Raw genomic sequence first — 23,061 nt, 5'->3', positions numbered from 1 at the left:
TAAGATTATTCGTATTAAAGATTTTAATTCATTTAATTATGGTAAGTAAATAAATTTAGAAGTGGTTTGTGGGTGTTATACCAATATTTGACAAATTGGGAGAGGCAGTTGCTGTGGTGTCATGCATGTTGGAGAGAGACATTTTATTTCATAGAGTTAAATGGGAAATTGAATTAATTAGGTGAACTTCTAATCTCCCTCTCTAAAACCAACAGATAATTGCTTTGCTAATTTCCTTTTTTGATAATTTGAATTTTGAAATCTTCTCCCTTCAACCCAAACCGATGAACTTCTTCATATCTTTCAAACATATGTATGAAAAATACAGGCTTAGCTAAGTATATATATGAATAATATTTCAATGTTACATTAATTATGTGATAATTCATAAGAATTATGTTCATTTGGTAGGGTATGAACATAATAATTAGGTGAAAATCCACTTTGGAAGTTAAAAAGTAATTAATTGTAATATATATATATATATGCCTCCAAATGAGAAAACTAGAAAAGATTGTTTGGAAGAATATGAGTATTTTATGTTTGTTCACACACATACACAAAGATTGTTACAAAACAAATTGAGGCAGAACTTGATAATATCATATAAGGTGAATGTTATTTTAGTTTCTTTTGACTTTAAAAGACTGGGAAAACCTAAACCTAACTTCTAATTCGATGTCTTTAAGCTTTGGCCGTAAATGGACTAGACTTTCCTTTTGTTTTTTTTGACTAAGATACAAGAAAAATGTTCCAACCTCCCTCCTAAAGTTCCTAATCTTATATTATTATTATTACTATCATTATTAACAAATTCATCCAAGTCTATAACTAATTTTAAGTTCGGAATTATCTTGATTGTGGCATCCAATTGGAAGAAAAGTTTTAAAATGTGATGCACCACGTATATTTGAACTTGTGTCTAAAATAGACTAGATAATTTCATTCAATTCACTAAAAAATTTGGTATTTAATACATCAGTTTTCTCTATATACATAATTATAGTGACTAGTCTAGGTATATTATATGAATGGTAATTATAATAAATAGTCTATTTATACTTTATATAAATGATAATTGTAACGAGTAATCTATGTATATTTTATATAAATGGTAATTAGAATGAGTAGTCTATATATTATATAAATGACAATTATAATGAGTAACAAATTTAAAATTGTAAATATGGAAAAGGTCTATCAATTGTGATATACTTCTATCTCTAATGGTCTATTATTATACTCTAACATATGCAATATTTTTTAAAATATTGCTATATACATGTTAATTATTTTTAATTTAATTGTTACGTTTACAATCCTCCCTAAATAATTAGTGATTAACATTTATTGGGTTTGATTCAAATTCAAAATCCTAAGTTAAGTCTAACCCAAGAGTTAGATTATAAACTTGACTATTGAAAGTTGGGCTAGTCGGATTCAAGCATAAACAATACGTTAAGCTCTCTAAGTTGAACTCTCTTGGGTGGACTCAGTCTAATGACAAGAGAGAGGTAGGATGATTGTGAATGCAAATTTGTTGACTGTTAACCTATATATTGTAAGCTAATTTAGCTATGTTTTCTTTATATTAAATTAGTTTTGAGAATTTTGACTTATACCATTTTTGTTTTCATTTTTATTTCTATATCCAACTTATACGACCAATTCTTGTGTAATAAGCTAATTTTAGATGAGGAATAACATATTTTGACTATTTGTTTAGAAAAATAGAAAATCATGAACTTTCATTTAATTTGTTAAAAACGGCAAAACAAATTAAAGAAAATTACTTTTACAAATTATATATTATCCCAATGAATCAAATGAAAGGTTAGTACATTATTATTGAGAAAGAAGATTGTAAATATGAGTAGCATACCTTTATATATCCCTAAATCAGTTGCCAATTGGAATGTGAAAAGTTAGTACTCAACACAAAAACGTCCAATAAACCAACGACTCAAAGAAATGAAAATTCGTGTGCCCGCAGAAGAACAAAGAAATGAATTTTTTTTTATTCTATTGTTCTTTTCGTTTCCCTTGCTCATTATATATGTGTGTGTATATAATATTCAAATCATGTCATAATTCCAAATCCCTCCTTTTACATCATAAATTTCAAATCTTTCAAATATCTAACCAAATTAAATCATCATCAAATCTATTATCTCAACAATTATTCTCAGTTGACTCCATGATCTAAAATTAAAGGAATTAAAGCTCAATTATTTAACGTAATCTGTTTTAATTTATATGGATTTAGGATGTTATTTTTCTATTTAATTCTACTTAATGTAGCCGATTGTTGTTTTTTTCGTGACTTCTCAAAAAAAAAAAAAAAGACTAAAAAATTATATGAATAAATAACTCAGTACTTTTGATAAGCATTTTTGTTTTTTATTTTTGTTTCTAGATTTAAAAAATTAGAACTTTTTTTTTTTTAATCTTGGGTGATATGCATCAATTCTTAAGTATAATGGTTGAGATTTTAGTTAAATTTTAAAACAAAAAATAATTTTTCAAGATTTGACGTGTGTTTTTAAATTGATAGAAAGTAGATAACGACTAAAAAAAATTAAATCGGAAGTACATTTTAGATGATTAATTTTTAATTTCTTTTTTTAAAAAAAAAAAGCAAAAAGGTTATCAAACCAAGTCTATAATTATTGTGTATTATTTTGCTATTATTCCCAAAATAAAAAAGAAAGAAAGAAAGTTTCATCTCCTGTGTTATTTTTTAAATTTTGCAATCCTAAGGTTGTTGTTCCCAAATTGGCCCAACCTCATTGTGGTGACCCAATATAATTGGGCCTTAGAGTCGTGGCCTTTTTACCCTTTTTAATGAAATGTTATGGCCTATAAAGTATAAACCTTTGGGCCTAAAGTCTTCGACCCAACTTTATGAAAATTTGGTTAGGTAATTATAATGGTAGTATATAGCATTATTTTTAAAAAAATCGTTAACTCTGGTAGATTTTTATGACTTATCCTTCATTATTAATAGAGTTTGATAGTATTTCCATTTTCTTAAATGTTATTATATATTTAATTATTTTGAATCTAATTATTATATATATATTTAATTTTAGTATTAGTTTGAATATATACCAAAAGTGGAAAAACAATCTTTTATTTTTATTTTAAGTTCTACAATAATTTTTTTATATTCACTGTAGTGTGGGATGGATAGGTTGATTCCCAAAGCCCTTATTTAAGAGCCTCAATAATCAATTTGAATCTTGCAATTGAATGACCAAATCACATATTTATTATTTAATTATATATTTTTATAATTAAATGTTTATTTACATTTATTAATTTTATATGTATAATTTTAATTATCATTATACTTATGACATTTTATTAATAAAATGGCTCAAATTATACGTTGTGATATGATACTTTATTTAAACGCATGTATGTTTGGGTTCGGTCTCATTGTTAAGTTTATATCTAACAAGTCTATTCATATGCTATACAATTGGATCGACCACAATATCAAAATGACTATCAAATATGAGGTACAAAGATCATACATAATAGTCTTATGTCTCAATATGGTTGATAAAGTTGCATACATATGTTATATATTAGCTTCTCACTACAATTTCATTTTTAAAATTATGTAGCCGATTAACACACACTAACATCAAAACAAATACTATATCAATATAAAATTAATAAAGAAACTAAGAAGTATATATATGATATAAAAAAAAAAAAATTTCAAATCATTAGACCAATAATGAATTTATTACCGGTAATTATAACAGTAGATACAAATGTAAAAATATAAAAGAGGCAGTTAGGATAAGCTCTAAAGATAAAAATATAGATTACACAAACATCAATAAGCATATGGAAAATATAATTGAAGATAGCATGTGGGGTATTAGCATCAAAAGGGACATTCCAAGATCTATCTTCCACTCCCAAAGACACAAATAAAAGAATATGATCTTAATTTCTCTTGGACGGCTAAACCTATGAGGGTTATCATAAAAGGAGAGTATCTATCATGTGCACATCAAAAAAAGAAAATAAATAATAATACTATTCTGGACTCTTTTAAGCATGCAATTTCATTTTTTTTCTATTTTTTCATTTTAATTTTGTTGGGATGATAAAATATTTGAAACAATAAAAAAGAATAAATAAATGGACACAAAAATCCACAAGCAAGTTTTTAATATTTAATTTTTCTTGGGTTTCGATGGGTGTATGATTTGTTGATGATTGACACCTGTCTAAGCTCGTTTATATAAGCAACAAGTTGAGAGTAATTTAGATTAAAATGAATTAAGGTGTGTCCTTAATCCAGGGAAGGTTTCATTGGAACTTTCAGCCACATTATCGAATCTTATTGGTACAACCCATATCAACTTCACGTGGTCTCAACCAATAGAAATTCGAGTTTTAAGACAAGTCACCTTAACCCTTCATCATTATATATATTTATTGCTTCTTCTATTCCTATTCACCCCTCCCAAACATTACTATATTTTTATTTTATTATTCTTAACTCCAAACCATATATAAACTATATCTTATTTCGTCTTAAATTTAACCTCTCGTTTTTTAATATATTAAATTTAAATTGGAAGTTTCATTTATTTGACCCATAAAAGTACAAATTTCATTTTAATTAGTTTTAACTCTTCTAACTCGTCTTTTATTTTTAAATACTAAGTCATGTTTCCATTTTATGATTGAGTTTCTTGTTAAAAAAAAAAGTTTAAAAATCTCTTTTAAAAAATTGAAATTTTCTTTTAAATTGGTTAACATTTTTATCACTAGACCAACTCATGATAGTTCCAAATGATATGGATTAAAAACTTAAAAGTTGTAATTTATTCAAAAAAAAAAAAAAAAAAAGAAAAGTGATGCTTTTAAATCTCTAAGTTAAGACTTATATAACTAAAACTAAAAAAAATGGATAACGGTAATATTACCCGTTAACTCAAATTTTAATAGCCCAATTGTATGGTTAAAACACAAATAATATCATTAGAAAAAACAAAGAATAATAAGAGAAACATTATAGTAATGGATTACAAGTGGGAAATAATGTGAGTTTTAAGTAAATATACAAAGAAAAAGAAAAGAGATTAAGATGTAATTATAATTTGTAAAAAAATTTCCTAAAATGGTAACTTACAAGTTTCAAAAAAGGGTTCAATTTTTGGTAATATTCCAAGTTCCAAATTGAACAGTAGTGGAGTAAGGGACTTAGATATTCTCAAATTCTTTAGATACTCTTTTAATTAAACATTCCTTATTTGGAAACTTTAAAGTCTCAAAAACCAAACCATTTTTTTGCCAAATTTTTTCAAGTTCCAAAAACAGAACTCATTCACAACATGTTCTCTCTGACAATCCCACTCCATCAACACACTTTACTTCCAATAACCATTTTCTTTTACTCACTAATTAATATATATATACTAAACCCAACTTCATAATATTTATTATCATTTCATCTTCTTCCAATATTTAAGGTTGCTAAACAATCCAAACAAAAAGTTCGAAGCTTTTTCTCTCGTGGAATGGGTTATATTTAAGCACTCCAACACCTCTATGCCACTAATCTTTAATTAGTGGAACAAATTAAAACAATTAAATAAAATGCAAATGGCCACAAAGGGTATCATATTCCAACAACATAGGCACAATATTTAGGATTTTAAAACCTCTATTATTCAAATTTCTTTATAAGAACAATCAAATCATGAGTTAGTGTTTTGTGCAAATATAAAAATGATACATCATATATATTTTTAATTGAAAGATTAGAAAGCATATAGAGAGAAAAGCTTTCTAGTTTAAGAAAATAAAAGCAATAACATACGTAATTTTTCCAAATAAATAAAAAATAAATAATTAGTCGAGAGTATTTGATCATATATTAAGGAAGATTAATAAATAAATAACAACCACTCAAATGCACAATCTCGAACAAAAATATAGAAATGTCACTTTAGTAGTCATCAACCCAAAAAGTTTGTGTTAATAAAACAATCATAATTATTAGTATATATTTTTCTCCCCCTTCTTTAATTTTAAACTTCTTCTTCTTTTTAACTATATATTCAGTCTCTAATATATATATATATATACAAACTCACAAACTCATTCCATTCTTGTAAGAAGGGGTCAAAAGAAAAGTGATTGAACTTAAAATATAAATAGAATAGTATAAATATATATTGTGTATTTTATTTTACATGTAGGTATAAAAAGAAAAGTACAAACAATTCGTACAGTAGTTTAATATAATTTAATAAATCCCCCCATCCCAACTGAATCCCCTTTAAACAGTGCTCAGATTCCTCATTTTGGCCAAAGCCTAAAAAATTGGTTTTCGGCCACCATAAAATCTTCTCATAGGAGAGAAACAAAAAACCCAATATATTGGAGAAGAAGGAAGCTACCACTCATTTTTGTTCTTCAAAATAACTAGTAAGTCTTAACCTTGCTTTATTTATTTCTAATTGGGTTTTTTTGTTTAATTATTAATTATTGTGAGATTTGTTCACAGGGGTCGTTGGAGAAGGTGAAATAAGCATCAATTGAAGAAACCCTAATTTGAAGAAGATATGGGTAGAGGGAAGATTGTGATAAGAAGGATCGATAATTCAGCAAGTAGACAAGTAACTTTTTCAAAGAGAAGAAAGGGACTTATTAAAAAGGCCAAAGAACTCTCTATTCTCTGTGATGCTGAAGTTGGTCTCATTATTTTTTCTAGTTCTGGCAAACACTACGAATTTGCAAGCTCCAGGTTTGTGATTTCTCTCTCTGAGAGCTCATTTTTAGATCAGAAATTGTGTTTGGCTTCTTAGTTAGTTGATAATCTTAGTTTTGTTTTTGGATTTAGGACTGAAAAGGGGAGCGGTTATATACGATCAAATAAATTTAAAGCTATTTTTATTAGGAAGAAATTTCTAGCTATACTATGAAATTATTTTCTTTGATTTTTGTCGGGGTGAGATTTTAGAGTTATATGATTTGTTTTTGGTGATCAGCATGCATTCAATAATTGAGAAATATAACAGAAGGAAGGAGGAAGATGAATTACTGTTGAATCCAATTTCAGATGTGAAGGTATAGATAATATTTATCCTCCATGAAAGGAGTTTTTTTTAATAAATTTCTCTTGATCTCTTTGTCCAATATATATATGTGCATATAGTTTCATATTGTTTAGTTCTACACATTTTGCTTGTGACATTTAATGATGTATTTTTTTGGGTGGATTTTCTAGTAGAAATACGTTTGTAATGAGATGACTCTTTCATGATTTCTAAAAACTTGTCTTTGGGTCTAATGTGATGGATATACACCATATGGGGAAAATGTATGGAAGTATATGTAATGTATGAAACATGGCATAAAAGTAGTTTCAAATTAAGATGAATTCTATTCATTTAAACACTATAGTCTATATCAGATTTTATATCAGTTTTGGAACATAATATCGTAATTTTGTGAGTTATCTCTAAAAAGTTATTCAATATGTTATTGATACATAATGTATCTATTTTTCATCATCGTGGGATGTGAAGTTGAAAATTTGGATATTTTTTATATTTACAGGACAGTTTAAAATACATTTCACATTTTATCTTAAACGTTTATTTGTTACATTATTACAGTAACCTATTCGAATAATTTTTCTTATCTCTATAATTTGTTTGGTGGTTGTTTTAATAATGTAATTACCATGTGTTATGATTAATTGATTAAATTACAAAGTTTAGACCTCTAAGTTTATAAGTAGCCAAAGGATTTTTGAACTTAAGCATGTCTTAAACGTATTTGAATGTTCTTCTATCTAATATGACTATATAAACTTTAAATATGGTATGTAATATTTGATATATTAGATATAAAATCGAATTTTATGTTTAATCAGAATATATGTCCGTAAATTTGAAAGAGACCTTGACTCCAGGACCTACTTTGACACAAAAAATTAAGAGTCAGGGATACACCAAAACATCTTAAATTTGTCTAAAACTTTATTTATCAGTGTCAAAGATGTGTGTTGGGTTGTTGTTTTTACATTGATAGTTATGGCAGAAGGAGGTAACAACATTAAGGCAGCAACTACATAACTTGCAGGAGAACAATAGGTATACCTTCTTTTTTTAAACATTTTTCAATTACTAAATCTTAAATTTGATTAGAGAGTTTCATTAATTTGGTTATATTTTAAATATTTTGTTATTTTTTAAAATTCTGTTATATTAAGTATTCGATGACTTTTCTCTTACATTTTTATTAGATATTAATTCCTACAAACTCAAATGTTAATTTTTAACAAATCTAACAGTGGGTTTGTTGATGTGATTTGATTTTGTTTTTCATTAGATATTGTACTAAATGACTTAGCTCAGAAATGTTTGTTGGTTATTATGCTTATAAATCATTTTTATGCAGAAAATTAATGGGGGAGCAACTCTATGGTTTATCAATGAAAGATCTAAACAATCTTGAGAATCAATTGGAGTTCAGCTTACAAAGCATTCGAATTAAAAAGGTTAGATGTTTATTTGTCTTTTTTTTAAACATTAATATATAGTAATATTTTAAATTTAATCGTTATATTTCTGACTACCTTATTGTTAATATTATAAATTATCAAGTAAACATTAAGCACCACTAAAAGCAATTGAATGAGTTAAAAAATGACAAACAAATCCATTGAAATGCTCCAAATGTTTGAGAAAAGTGGAATATATATATAAACTTTTTATACGTTGAAGTAAAGAGCACTCAAAAGAAAAGGAAACGTCAAAGATGGTATAATAATCTTTCAAAATAAACATTGTTGTTTAAAGTATGTTTTACTTTTTTTTTGTTCTACAACAAGTCGAGAATGTCGTAATGATTTTGATCTTTTAATTAGTACACGTTAATTATCCTCTAACCTCGTATAGATATTTATAAATAATAGTAGTCTATTAGTCTTAAACATGTATGTGTACTCTCAATTTAATATTAATTAGAAACTTATATGTTGCATGCAGGAACAATTATTAAATGATGAAATAAAAGAATTGAACAGAAAGGTAATAGAAAAACATTCATCAAGCTCTTTTTTACATCTTAACCGAAATTGTGTAAAATAAAACTTTTGAAAAATAATTCTCCATCCCATAACTATTTTATATTTTAATTTTCACTCGATTTTATAATAACTTTTAATGTAAAATGTAATTTTCGTTAGTGAGATTTGACGTTGTTGTTTATTGTGTGTTCTTCATGGTTCTTAAAAGTGACACTTTAATGTTAAAGTTGATTAACAAAATAATAACAATTAATTATTTCTAATGATTTTATATTCATTATTTATGTTGCTTTATATTCTCTTTTCTCTTTCTTCTTCGGCTTCCTAGCTATTTCTGGTATTTTATTATGTATTGATACTACAATTCTCTTCTCATTAGTCAAGTAATGTTCAAGTTTAACATATGAAAATTAAAGTGTCTCTTTTGAGAGTTTATTTAGACCACAAATGCATTTTTTGTTCTAATTTTTTAAATTTGCCTTAAAACTTATTTGATATTTACTACTTGAAAATGTAGTTAAGATAATTCATTTTTATTTAAATTCTTTGGAAGAAAGTAGTTTCAATATTTTTCTCTTAAAATATGGTATTTTTTAAATTAAACATTCAAACGAGATTTCCAAAAAACAGGTCTTAGTTTTTTAAAACAAACTTATTTGTATAAAGTACTTGATATTCAGGGAATTCTGATGCACCAAGAAAATATAGAGTTGAGCAACAAAGTAAGCCTTTATTGTCAAGAAAACATGGAATTACACAGAAAGGTATTACTCTCAAATTTCAAATCATTAACAACAGTTAAATCCATACATACATCACTATGATAATTCAAATTTAAAACAAGAAAAAAAGCTTCATAATCTCTGCAGGTTTATGGACATGATTCAAGATCAGAGATGAACTTGGCCACCGGAAATGCCTTAATTCCATATGGTATCATCGCTGCGGCCCCTATTGCCGGCGACGCTCTGTGTGTGCCAATCCACCTTCAGCTCAGCCCGCGGGAGCAACAAGCTTAACTTTAGTTCATTAACTCAACGCCCTACTAAACGACCGTATTATATATATAAAGAAAAAAGGTACAGAACTAATCATTAATTAAACTTCCGGATAATTTGGTAAATGAATTATAATTATTACTGTGTACGTAAAAGGATTGGTGTTTTTAATTTTTGAGAAATAAAGGCCACAATTCCAATTTTCTCTCTGCATTTTTGTGTCTGTTTGTTTGTTAGAGCGGTTAATGAACCTATTCTAAATTTATTCTAAATTTCATAAACCTTTAAGTGAAGAAACTTGTTCTCTTACTATAAAATTCAATAACATACCAGAGAAGAATATTGTTTAATGTTTCTCTTTCATTTTCAATAATAAGTCTGTCTTTAATATGCTTTTGTAAATATGTCTGCAACTTGATCTTGAGTCTTGTAATATTTGATATATATATATATATATATATATACTTCTCCATCTATCTGATCAATTATCTAATGAAATGATACTTTATCTTTATTTGTGTTTGTTTTTTCTATGAAAAATTGGATTCTTCAAAAGTGAAATAGATGATTTATTGTCACATAACTTCTTGACGGTTTCTTTCACTTGAGGATAGTTCAATTCATGTAGTACATTTCTTAGCCAAAGTGCTTGACACAACTAGTTGTAGACAAAGAAATATATTCAGCTTCCAGTTGTTGACAATGCCACAACATCCTACTTATTTGATGTCCATGAAACAAATACATATCCAGAAGTACTTTTGAAATCATCAACATTTCCTCCTCAATCACTACCACTGTAGCCAATGAAAATAGTGTCCACATTCTTTTTATAGTGGAATTCTATGATCAACAGTTCCAATAATATATTTAAGAACTCTCGTTTCAACCTCCCAATGACTTCTGATTTCTTTGGTGATGCCATAAATCTATTCAATAAAGTGACTGAGAACATAAGACCAAGTCTAGTTGAAATTAAACTTCCAACAAGACTTCCATGGATACATGGTGACATCAAAAGCTTCACTATCATAATGCTTGATTAACTTTAAACTCGGTTCCATAGGAGTACTAGCAGGATAAGCATTCTTCATTTTGAACTTTATCAACAAATCTTTTGCATACTTCATTTAGGAAATTACAATCTCATCATCACCATTTTGCTTTAACTTTGTTCCATATATCCATTTAACCCTAAGAGCTTTTCTATTCACTGGTAATTTGACTAACTCTCGTGTCTTGTTTCTTCTGATTGCATCAATCTAGCTCTTTATCTATTATATCTTTCCATTTTTCATCTTGAATTACTTCTTCAAAGTATCTAGGATCACCAACGGTAAATGAAGTAGAATCAACATGTTCATCATCTAGTACTGCATCTTAATTGATCCTTTTTATATTTTTCCATAGTACTAATATTGTTTTAAATGAATTAAATTAATAATTAAAAACTAATCAAACATTATAACAATAGGTTAAACGAAAACGAAAATTTGATATAGAATATTATTTAATTTTGTGTTATGTAAGACGAGGGACAATACCTCAAATAATAATATTTTAGCATAAAGAACGAAATATCGCTAGAAAATGATGAAGAATTAAGTAATTAATATTAGTATATTGTTTACGGCGATATAATTAGGTGGGTATAATTAAAGATCGTAAATATTAAGGCATGGACTTATTTAGTGGGTTGCCATGATATGACGATTTCATAATAATTGTCTTGAATATTTATTGAAAAGCCATCATGACTCCTAATAATCACTCAATATAGCTTCTTTCTCATACATTCGTGGGTATTAAGTAAAAAAAAGTTGTCAACTATATTATTATTATTAAATCTCCTAATATAATTTCTCAAAAGCTAAACAAACGAAGATCTTCCAAGTAGTCAACTTAAACACAGTTCAATTTAGTTAAGATCACTATTTTATTTTAACCATATACATTTTGTTGGTTAATTAGAGTTTATTTCAATTATTACTTTTCTATATCTTTTCCTATCTATTTTTTTCCTTTTCTCGTTTCTTTCCTTTATTATATTTTTTAGAGTGTCTATTTGTTATGAATCAAAGTTAATTTTGTATTTTATTGAACATCAACTTGATCTGCAATACAATAAATTACATAATAAATAATCACCCATAAATAAAATAAAACAAGACGTACAATATATTTCCTTGTGTCTCTATATATATATATATCTATGTATAGGTGTTTTATAGCAATAGATAAATAAAACAAGACGTACTCTTGATTTGAAACATGAAAAAAAAATGTAATAGATAATGAAGATATATAGAAAATTTAATAATTGGAATAAATCTATAAAATAATTTGCATAAAATAATTTAGAAAAAAACAATCTAGAAAGGTGTTACTGCTATCTATTTTTAAATTGTAGTGACATAAACTTTATTATTATAAAAAAAATTGTTATTTTTACAAACGCTTCTAAATCTTAATTAACTTGAAGAAGATTGTTTCTTAAAATTTACCAAATATATAGACTAGGAAACGTTTTGATTACTATATCATTCATAAATTTAAAATGTAGGGAGAAATTTAGTAGAGAATATTTTGAAAGAGAAGTAATAAAAGTTTGGCACAGACGAAATGTGTGTAAAGAAATATTCACTCATAAATCCAAATATTATTTAGCATATAGAAAGAGATGAATGAAGGTTAGTTGAAGGAAGCAATTTTAGTTTAAAAAATATGTTTGGAATTTACGGTTTAATTGAGCCAAGAAATATACATCTTGATGGGACCCGCCAGAAAAGAGAAAAAGAAAAAGAAAATGTGGGCAAATCAATGGGCGGCACCTGTCATCTGGGAAACTGTACAAACAAGAAAGAATGTTCATCTTCTTGGTAGATCTACAATTCTCTAATCTCCACACTCCCACCATCCATTTATTCATAAATCTCAAACACATCCAAAATTAACGGACTAAAATTTGAAAACAAAAACCAAAAAATCTCAAAAGAAAATTGCAGTAATTCAACTCAGAAAATCCTACCATAATCCCATCTACAGCGATCGATCGATGGATCGATCAATTAAACCGTAGGTACGTTCATCTCGAAATCCCTATCTCATTTTCTCGATGGCAACTCTCGTAACAACGGCTGCCCTCGTCAAAATTCTGCGAATAGCTAACGGCGTCGTATTGGAAAGATAGAGATTTCGATCCATATATATTCATGCCATCTTTCACCCACTTTCTAAGAAGATACCGCCATCTCCAGCCGCTTCTTTTGGCTCCAGCGCCGCCGTGGATGCGAGTGTACTCTACTCCTTCGTGGATGGGAAAGCATGCGGGAGAAGAGGGAACGCAGCCGGAGAGGTAGGGAAGTCGACGGCAGCCGAGATCTCTGTCCATATTGGGAAACCGGAAGAAGAAATTTAAGAGAGAGAAAAGAAAGAAGGTTAGAGGAGGATCAGAGTTTCATAAAAAAGAGATATGAATGAAAGAGAAAAGTGAGATCCACTTGACCAATATGCCTCAGTCCTGTAATGGCAATGGGATGCCCTTATGGCCTATTCTGTTTCGTTTCCACCTACTTTATTGGCCTTGCCTAATTATTGCTTCTCTATTTTTTAATATTTACTTACTTTTATCTTTCTCTCTTCCCTTCACATAATTTCTTGCTTTCTTTTCCTTTGCAATCCATTTCTATTTTTGTATTTGTTTTAATTCCAAACTTTTGCTTAAGTTATTACCTATTATTGCTCGCTTTCCATACAACTTCTCACTTACACTAATATATAGTATTATTTAATTAGTCTAACACACTCAATCTTTGAGTTATGACATCAAAAGTATATAGTTCAATTAAACACAAAAGAATTAGAGGCAAATCTCTTATTTGTAGATTACTTGTACATTTTCTATTAGAATCATGTGTGATTATATGTGGTTACATCTAAACCTAAAGACGTTAGGATTGTTTTCAATATTTAAGGTTGTAAGATGTCAGACATAATGAAATGTTCGACTATTTTTTGATTGGTTTCTTTACTGACTTGACTAACTAGTCACCCCTAAATTCAAAAGTCTTAATTTTTTCCCTCCGAAAGAGCATGTGTATATATTTTGACATGTTCTTTTATATCTCCTTTGATTTTCCTTGCATTTTGTTCCGTTTGTAAATTTTGGATCTTAATTACATTAACGTAATTAATCCACATCCTGACAATAATATCCTAAATAAGAGTTGCACGTCATGTCACCTCATAACTTTTGTAAAATGACATGCAAATATTAAAAATATATCATAGGAATTCAAGCAACTTTTAATAAAATGTACAAATTTATGTTTGTATACTAAAACAAAGCCTATAAAAATTGTATGAATAATAAGTATAAAAAGGATTAGCATAACTCTTAGGTGGCTAGTTTTTTTCGGTTAATATTCATTTAGTGTTGGGCCAACCATAAGTTAGTTAATTTAGATGACATATGCCTGTGTTAAGGATCAAGACGGCTCTGTTTTAATTAATATTTGTTTTCATTTTCCATTTCAAGGAAATAAATAGTTTTTTAGGTTGTAATAGAAAACATTTTTGTATCATATTTTATGTAGAGTCTATTATTTGTGAAGAGAGTTCTTTCAATTATGGATGATTTCCTTTCTTTGATCATAAACTTAAAAAGTATAATTGAAGTTGGAATCGAATTTATTTTTCCATGACATACTATTGAAATTTTGTACGATTTATACATTTAAAGATTTGTTGACCTAAAGCAATTCTAGATTCATGAGATTAAGTTTATTCTTTTTTAAATAAAAGTTATAAGTATGCAACCCCATCCTTAATCCCATAATTTTTACTTTTAATTTAAACTTTAAATTAAATGGAAATATTTTCTTTTGAAAATGAATATTTAAATTAGTTGATAGTGCATTTATATATATATATATATAAAAGACTGTAATAAATTGATTTTGCTTCTTATTTGACATGAAAAAGTTTTCAAAAATAGTGTGTTACAAGTAAATTACGAGATCTCACATTTTACATTATTATTTATGGAAAAAATATAATTATATATGACAAATTTTTAGACAATGAAAAACTAAATATATAAATTATTTTAAATATCAACATTGAAGTCGTGTATCCGGTTCACAATTTCGTGCATGTTGTAATTGCAAACGTGACAATGAAGTCATGTATGAGACACACAACTTCCATGTTAATTTGTGTACCCAAAATAAAAGTTAATTTAATCGTGCTTAATATTTTTTACAATAATTATTTAAAAAAATACCATATTCAACATTTCTAAAATTTATTTACATATTTAAAATAATATTAAAAGCAATTATAGGGTCTCGTTGGACTTCATAACTAATTAATTAATTAATTTCCAAAAGTTCATATATGTGAAAATAGTATATTTTAGTATAAAATTTTGAGTAAATAGACACATTAAATCATTATCCAACAAAACAACCAAAGTTTAGAGTTTAAATAGAATATATATATATATAGTAGATAAAGAGTTTAGATGTGACACTTAATAAAAGAAATTAAAAAAAAAATCTAATAATGAATATATATACTACCTACCATGTAACATAACTAAGTCACTATATTAAATGGGTTGTATTGTAATTAAGGTAACAAGAAACAGAAATAATTATTGATATCCATTGACGTATCCCGTAAAAAGAAGTATATTATAAAACATGATTAATAAATAGAAAAGAAGTTTAGCCATGGTTTAGTTAACATTAAAAAAGAATTATTCCCTTCATAATAAACTGAGGCAAAATAATAATAATAATAATGGTAGCATCGTTATTTGTTTAATTGAGTTTGAATAGCTGGCTTTATTTGGTGAAGTAGTATAATACTAATTATAACATAAATACCGCAGACGTCAACTACGTCACTACTCACTCCACACCTTCTTATGTAGAAAAATAAATTTAAATATTTTTATTCTTGTAAGTTTTTGGAAAAGTATGTAGGAGCATCAACATTTTATAGACATATTTGTAAAATAGAAAGATGCAACTAAAATGGCTGTATTCTTATGTTAAGTTGAACATGTGAGTGTTCGTTAACAACCTCACCTTGGAAAGCCCCACCAAACATGACGGATTTGTTGCTTCTCCTACTTCTAAGCAATAACATCTCATTCTCCACTACAACCTCATATTCATAATATAATCAAATTAATATTCCTATTCTTTTTTCTTTTACTATCTTTATCCAATTCATATAATCACTCCCTTTTTAAAACTTCATTCATCCTATTTTAACATTTAAACTTAAAGTTATACAACAACATTTATAATTTGAGCTAAAATAATATTAAAACTAAATAAATTTAACTTAACGATAATTAATACGGTCTCTCATTTTGGACTAAAAGGTTTGAATCCAATGGTTAAAATTATTATTGAAGTGGGTTTTTGGAAATTGAGTCAGCAGGAAACGTTGCGCCTTGCACGTTTGTCATGCAACATTTACGTCCTATTCGATGAAAGCAAACTTAGAGTAAATATTGTAAAAACTGATTTCTAAAGGACTTAAAAGTGCTGGACCTTGACGCAAACTTCGTGGCCCAAAACAATTCGGGCCTCCGTAACAAAGCCCATTAATATTTCAGATAAAACTTTTTATATATATTTTGCCTCGGCTTATAAAAGTTTAAAATAAAGGGACTAATTATGCATTTGCATTATACAAGGCTTATGACCGTTTGATAACGTTACCATTTATATTTAATTTTTAGTTGCCTCATTGGTTGGAAGATATGTTAATATTCACTTTATTTTTTAATTTAAATATTTTCTGAATTTCAAATTTCAAATTTTGGGATAGACATATTATACTTTAAACTTATTATTTTTAGTATCATACAAATTAGTAGAATTTTACATAATATAATTTTGTTTAATAAGATAATCATTTAAATTATCTTAGATGGTATAAATGAGTTAATTTGAATCAATATTATTTAAAAGAAATTATTTGAATGAAAAATAATATTTCAAATCAAAATTTAATAGCATAAGATTAATAAAACCTATATTATTTTTTTTAATGAATTTTATATTTCTTAATATTGTAATGAATTCTATACTTTTTTAAAAATGTTTTTATCTAATAAAATTATATTTAAACTGAAAAATTAAGGGAAAATGTTAGAAAAAACAATAAATGATTATCCATTTTTTTTATTTGAAAAAATAAAAAACGAAAAATAGTTATCGAACATGGTCCTATTTCTTTTTCAAAAGTAAAAAAGAAAAAAAATGAAATGGGAAATATAGAACAAAAAAACAAAAAATAAAAACATTGTTAAACGGCCTCTAACATGTCCATAAAGTTAATACAATATTAGTATTTTTATTTCAATACTATAATTTGTTTTTTTGATGCGAAGATAATAAGAAGAATAATAGAAGAGTAAAATTATATCTAATTCAATATTACTAAAGTTGATGCAAGAATGATGTGTTTGTAGTCAAATTTTTATTGCCATTACGCGGTTTAACAACAATACCTGTTTAGAGGATGCCGCAATTTTGTTACTACCTTGTGTTAATGGACATTTATGATATCTAAATAAAGCGAGCCCTATGAAGAGAAAAATGTATGAAATTTTGTGGCCTACATTGAATTAAAAAAAAAAAAGCTGGGTTTGATATTTGAGAAGATGACTATTTGTGCATTTCTTTTGATATAAGCATTGAAAAAGAAAAGGTATATTTGTGGCTTGGAAATGTTCAAAGTATGGATGGGATATATGCGGTTAATTTTGAATGTGCGCGGGAGCTTATTCATCAAAAGCACTAAAATACACATATTATTAATATATGCATTTTTTCTATTTACAAAATAAAATGTGGGAGTGTTGAGTGTGAGAGTGGATAAAACGAAGCAGATAGAGAGAATATGGCACTGGCAATGGCCATGGCGCTACGTAGGCTTTCTTCTTCCATTCACAGCCCCCTTCGTCACCTCCATGGAGCCTCTTTCCGTTATCTGGTCTCTTTCTCTTTTCTATTATATTCTTCTCTTTACTACTTCTTTTTCTTTTTATTTTGCTCTCCGCAATAACGCATGCCTGAGCTGCTCCGAGCTCATTAACGAACCCCGCTTAATTACCATGCGTTCTTCTTCCTTTTTCTTCTTACTCAATCAAGAAACACATAAGAGATTGTCTAGATTGATTACTCTATAATTCTTACCCTCCATGTATGTTCTAATCCTCAACTGTTTCATTGTTCTCTTAGTCTTCTTTGCCCAACGAAGCTGTCTATGATAAGGAGAGACCGCGCGTTCCGGTAATTCAATCTCTCTCTTCTTCTTTGATTCTGTATACTCGCATTTCATGTCTCAAATTATGCTTATGGTTGCATATCTCTTACAGTGGCCGAAACAACTGAACGATCCGCTCGAGGTAATTGATCCAGAAATTGCGGACATAATCGAACTCGAGAAGGCCAGGCAATGGAAGGTGAGCAGTTTTGCTGTGAAGTGTGTTGTGCTTTTTAGTTGGTTATTTTAATTGCTTGAATAATTTGGATGCTTATTTGATCAATCAACATCGTTCATTTAAAATTGGTTTGGCTGGGATGAGATAAAAACCTGTGGTACTCAACAACTCAATCCATTTGAAGTGTTTTTTTTATTCTTTCAGTTCTCATGTTTTTTCAGTTGACAACTTATTTATATTTACGCTCTTGTTAATTTGAGTTCTTGTGTGATAGTTAACCACGCTCCATAATAGATGGTATTTGCATATATTGTTGAGTCAAGTGCTTAATTTCTCTTTGAAGTTCAATCTTCCAATGGAAACCGTAATCTATTTGTTATTTGAAGGGCCTGGAACTCATACCATCTGAGAACTTCACTTCCGTCTCTGTGATGCAAGCAGTTGGATCTGTTATGACTAACAAATATAGTGAAGGTTATCCTGGGGCTAGATACTATGGAGGAAACGAGTACGTGATTCTTTCGGTTTTTTCTTAAAATTTCATTTTTCTTGTTATTTGATGGCCATACCTTAAAGTAGCCAATAAATATGTAAATAATTCCTTAACTCCTATTGTTTATTGGCTGTGCAACACTGAAGGTTTCGTTTTTTCATTATCATCGCCATCATTTTTCTTTTGAAAATTGAATCCTCATTATCATCGTTATTTTTCTACATTTTGTAGGTACATCGACATGGCCGAATCCTTGTGTCAGAAACGTGCTCTGGAAGCATTTCGATTGGATCCAGAAAAATGGGGAGGTATTAAATATAATTGTCTGGAAATAACGAATGTCTAGAATCACTAGATGGTATATAAATTTTATCCAGTGGGATACATACAGCCATTGGTTAATGGAGAAAGGTTCACATATGCATTGGTATAGGAATGTTTTAACTGGGGAACTTTCAGTCATTCACAATTTTTTTATTGAATATCATGGTTTTGTTGCAGTGAATGTTCAATCTTTATCTGGCTCTCCATCCAATTTTCAAGTTTATACTGCATTGCTAAAACCCCACGAAAGAATTATGGCGCTTGATCTTCCTCATGGTGGACATCTCTCTCATGGTTACCAGGTGCCTGGCTGTAACTTTAAGAACTCTGTTGATATAAACCTCTATATCTTTCATTTTTTTTATTATTTTTAATTATCATCATGCTCTAGTTCTGTAATATACGTTTCTCATCAATCTCTCGATGTTACTCAACCGGTTTCTTTTTAGCCATTCATTTTTTTAAAAAAATTGTTTTTTAGCGATTGCTATTTTATGAACAAATATCAATAATATGTTATTAACATTATTCCTCTGGCTATTTTACTATAAGAAGTATCCTTTTTAGTAAATCATTTTTTGGTCCCTGCTTAACTAACAAGTAACTAAAAAAAGACGTCTCTTGTGTGATTGTGCAGACTGATACCAAAAAGATCTCTGCAGTATCTATATTTTTTGAGACAATGCCATACAGATTGGATGAGAGCACGGGCTATATTGACTATGATCAGGTATTGTGCAATTTATTCTCACCATTCTTTTATCTTTGTTATATAGTCCCAAGCAAATTCATAAGGTAGAAAATTTTGAGGAGTCCATTTCAAGCAAACAATATGGTGATCTGGAAATACTAACAAGTTTCTAGCATTTTTTTTTGCCAAAAAAACCGGTTTTCTGACTAACTCTTCTTCCAGATCAGAGTTTTATCCAAGTCTTCACTATATCAAGTATCTTTGAATTTTTGACCAGAGTTTATTAATAGTCTACGCAGTATATGAAAGTGTAGTTTTGAACTTACTGGATTAGTGATATAGTTCCTTTTGGTGGAAATTGAGCCATTAATAAACTTTGAAGTCATGTTACTGATGCATTTAACCACAAATGACAGTTGGAGAGAAGTGCTACTCTTTTCCGGCCTAAGTTAATTGTTGCTGGTGCCAGTGCCTATGCACGCTTATATGATTATGCACGTATACGCAAGGTACACTCATTGACTTTCATATGCATTTCAACGTGAGCACTTCAATTCTATCAAAAATTGTGGTCTCGATCTCAGGCTACACCTTGTATGGTCCAAGGCTCACATGTGCTAAGCCTTTCCACAGGTCTGTGATAAACAAAAAGCTATAATGTTGGCAGATATGGCACATATCAGTGGATTGGTTGCAGCTGATGTTATCCCTTCACCATTTGAATATGCTGATATTGTAACCACCACGACTCACAAGTCACTTCGTGGCCCACGTGGAGCCATGATATTTTTTAGGAAAGGAGTGAAAGAGATAAATAAACAAGGGCGGGAGGTACTTCTGTTTGGTTTTTCATAAGTGCAAATATTATCCTTGACCTTCTGTTTTCTGTCATTATTCATTATTCTCACTTTAGGATAGATGCATTTTTTAAAAAAATTTCTGAATTGCAAATTTAAGGCAATTATATGAAGTTGTAATAATGTCAACATCTCCTGCATCCCCCTGAAGGTGTTATATGACTACGAGGACAAAATCAATCAGGCTGTCTTTCCTGGTCTACAAGGTGGTCCGCACAACCACACAATTACTGGTTTAGCAGTTGCACTGAAACAGGTTGGCTTGATGATAAACATGTTTCTCTTATTGATTTTACTAGGAATATGAAAATTTTGCAAAAAAATTTCATTTATGGATGTAGGCAACAACTCCAGAATACAAAGCCTATCAAGAGCAAGTTCTTAGGAATTGCTCAAATTTTGCACAGGTATCTAATTTTTATTAGATGAACTAAATTGTCTCCCAGGACATTTTCATTATCAGGTACAAAAGTTTTATTTGACTTGCTTGTGATATTTTGGCTGACCATATTAGAAAAACTAATGCAGTCTCTCGCTGAGAAAGGCTATGAACTTGTATCTGGTGGAACTGATAATCATCTGGTTCTAGTAAATTTGAAGAATAAGGTAAGAGAGCACCTTGCTTTTGTTTAGCTATGTAAAGAAGCTGTTTTTATTTTTTTCTTATTCGTAGTTCTTTGTGAATTTAAATGCTTAGAGAAACTAATAATCTTCTGTTTAGTTTGTTGCCCTTAACAAGATATTTTCTAAAGGTTACGTTGTTATGTATATTCTGGTTATGAAGTTTCGCTCAAGAAGACACTCTTAGGAAAAAAAGTGAAAACTTGACTATTATTTTAAATAAAACCGTCCAGGGTATTGATGGTTCAAGAGTTGAAAAGGTGCTGGAATCAGTTCATATCGCTGCCAACAAAAACACTGTTCCTGGAGATGTCTCAGCTATGGTTCCCGGTGGTATCAGGATGGGTAAAATCCAAAATTGAGCTGATATCCATTGTGGTTACCATCAGTTTAGCTAATATCCATTTATCATTCAGGAACTCCCGCTCTTACCTCCAGAGGATTTGTTGAGGAAGACTTCGCTAAGGTAGCAGAGTTCTTTGATGCTGCTGTGAACATAGCCGTAAAGATCAAAGCAGAAACCAAAGGTTCCTAATGCCCTTCTAATTCAACTTTACGTGTACTTGGCTTTTCATTTATTTTTGCCAAATCTGGGTCTGTCCCTTCTAAGATAAGATTTCTCATCTTGTTTATCCAGGAACAAAATTGAAGGACTTTCTTACCACAATGGAATCAACTCCTTACTTCCAGTCCGAGATCAAAAATCTAAAACAGGATGTTGAGGAATATGCAAAGAAATTTCCTACTATTGGTTTTGAAAAGGAAACAATGAAATACAAGAGCTGAGAGAAAAAGGCCTGCCTGGTAAGAGATCATTTTAGAAAAAAAAAAAATTGTCATGTTATATAAATAACTAAACTGGATTATCGTTATCTTCCTTGTTGCAAGAAGACTCTAAGATTTTACCAGATATATAAATATATATTAAAAAGAACTACTTTTTATTTTGTTTTAAAGCTGGGTTTCTAATATTACTTTTCAAACTTGGAAACTTATAGGCAAAATGTCGATCACTTTCTTCTAAATAACATAAAGTTAAATCCGTATGCTCTAGCTGTCTCAGTTCTGAAATGTTTATATGTCTGAAACAGGGATGAAGCAGAAAAGAAATGGTGACGAAGAAACTAAAGGGTCATGTGTCAAGTTTGTAAGTTTTAATTATTTGAAATGCACAAATTCAGCAGATCATTTTGATTGGGTCTGAGATGTATATATTGCATTTTGAAGTTATCTACGAAAATAAACTGGTTTGATTCCAGTTATTTCTTTCCCACTAGTTTGTCATCATTTGATCTATCTTTTTTTCTTTTATTAATCCTATTAACTTTGTTATTATGACCTTACTCTGTATTTGATATAGAAAACAGTTCCGTAATATGACTTCTAGCTCCAGGTTCCACCAAAATAAAACTTAAAAGTAAGTTCTCAAAAAAGGGGAATCCAATTTTCTATAAACTAAACAAAGCATCCACAAAAATGAACTTAACTGCTACGACATGATCAAATGATGGTAGAGCGGCCGTGGCAGCCTCCA

The 23,061-nt window shown here is 28.8% G+C and overlaps 2 protein-coding genes across 3 annotated transcripts; both read left to right on the top strand.

Annotated features, from left to right (window-relative positions):
* Positions 1-6,338: 6,338 nt before the first annotated feature.
* LOC101206453 (MADS-box transcription factor 23) lies at positions 6,339-10,284 on the top strand. Of its 2 annotated transcripts, none has more exons than XM_031886647.1 (8): positions 6,339-6,462; positions 6,542-6,781; positions 7,026-7,104; positions 8,083-8,135; positions 8,443-8,542; positions 9,033-9,074; positions 9,754-9,837; positions 9,943-10,284. In XM_031886647.1, the coding sequence occupies exons 2-8, from the start codon at positions 6,600-6,602 to the stop codon at positions 10,090-10,092; spliced, it is 690 nt and encodes a 229-aa protein (XP_031742507.1). In that variant the 5' UTR covers positions 6,339-6,462; positions 6,542-6,599; the 3' UTR covers positions 10,093-10,284. The 2 variants fall into 2 exon arrangements, with proteins under 2 accessions (XP_031742507.1, XP_031742506.1); XM_031886646.1 differs by having other exon boundaries at positions 8,074-8,135.
* Positions 10,285-17,927: 7,643 nt separating this feature from the next.
* Positions 17,928-22,800, top strand: LOC101222240 (serine hydroxymethyltransferase, mitochondrial). The gene is made up of 16 exons (XM_004143388.3): positions 17,928-18,090; positions 18,339-18,389; positions 18,476-18,562; positions 18,928-19,049; positions 19,266-19,342; positions 19,536-19,660; positions 19,996-20,088; positions 20,466-20,558; positions 20,683-20,880; positions 21,058-21,162; positions 21,248-21,313; positions 21,435-21,512; positions 21,761-21,872; positions 21,944-22,054; positions 22,165-22,331; positions 22,619-22,800. The coding sequence occupies exons 1-15, from the start codon at positions 17,998-18,000 to the stop codon at positions 22,311-22,313; spliced, it is 1,560 nt and encodes a 519-aa protein (XP_004143436.1). The 5' UTR covers positions 17,928-17,997; the 3' UTR covers positions 22,314-22,331; positions 22,619-22,800.
* The last annotated feature ends 261 nt before the right edge of the window (positions 22,801-23,061 follow it).

Source organism: Cucumis sativus, chromosome 6, assembly GCF_000004075.3.
Source record: "Cucumis sativus cultivar 9930 chromosome 6, Cucumber_9930_V3, whole genome shotgun sequence".
In the NCBI taxonomy this organism is placed as follows: Eukaryota; Viridiplantae; Streptophyta; class Magnoliopsida; order Cucurbitales; family Cucurbitaceae; genus Cucumis; species Cucumis sativus.
Note: the sequence above shows the minus strand (reverse complement) of the source record. Positions and strands in the feature narration are given on the sequence as shown.

Excerpts from the sequence above, each read along its gene's own strand:
- LOC101222240 (XM_004143388.3), top strand. The coding sequence starts at position 17,998 with ATGGCACTGGCAATGGCCATGGCGCTACGTAGGCTTTCTTCTTCCATT. Across the intron at positions 18,390-18,475 it reads AGGAGAGACCGCGCGTTCCG|TGGCCGAAACAACTGAACGA; the intron begins GTAATTCAATCT and ends TATCTCTTACAG. Across the intron at positions 20,089-20,465 it reads GCTATATTGACTATGATCAG|TTGGAGAGAAGTGCTACTCT; the intron begins GTATTGTGCAAT and ends CACAAATGACAG.
- LOC101206453 (XM_031886646.1), top strand. The coding sequence starts at position 6,600 with ATGGGTAGAGGGAAGATTGTGATAAGAAGGATCGATAATTCAGCAAGT. Across the intron at positions 6,782-7,025 it reads TACGAATTTGCAAGCTCCAG|CATGCATTCAATAATTGAGA; the intron begins GTTTGTGATTTC and ends TTTGGTGATCAG. Across the intron at positions 7,105-8,073 it reads ATCCAATTTCAGATGTGAAG|TTATGGCAGAAGGAGGTAAC; the intron begins GTATAGATAATA and ends TTACATTGATAG.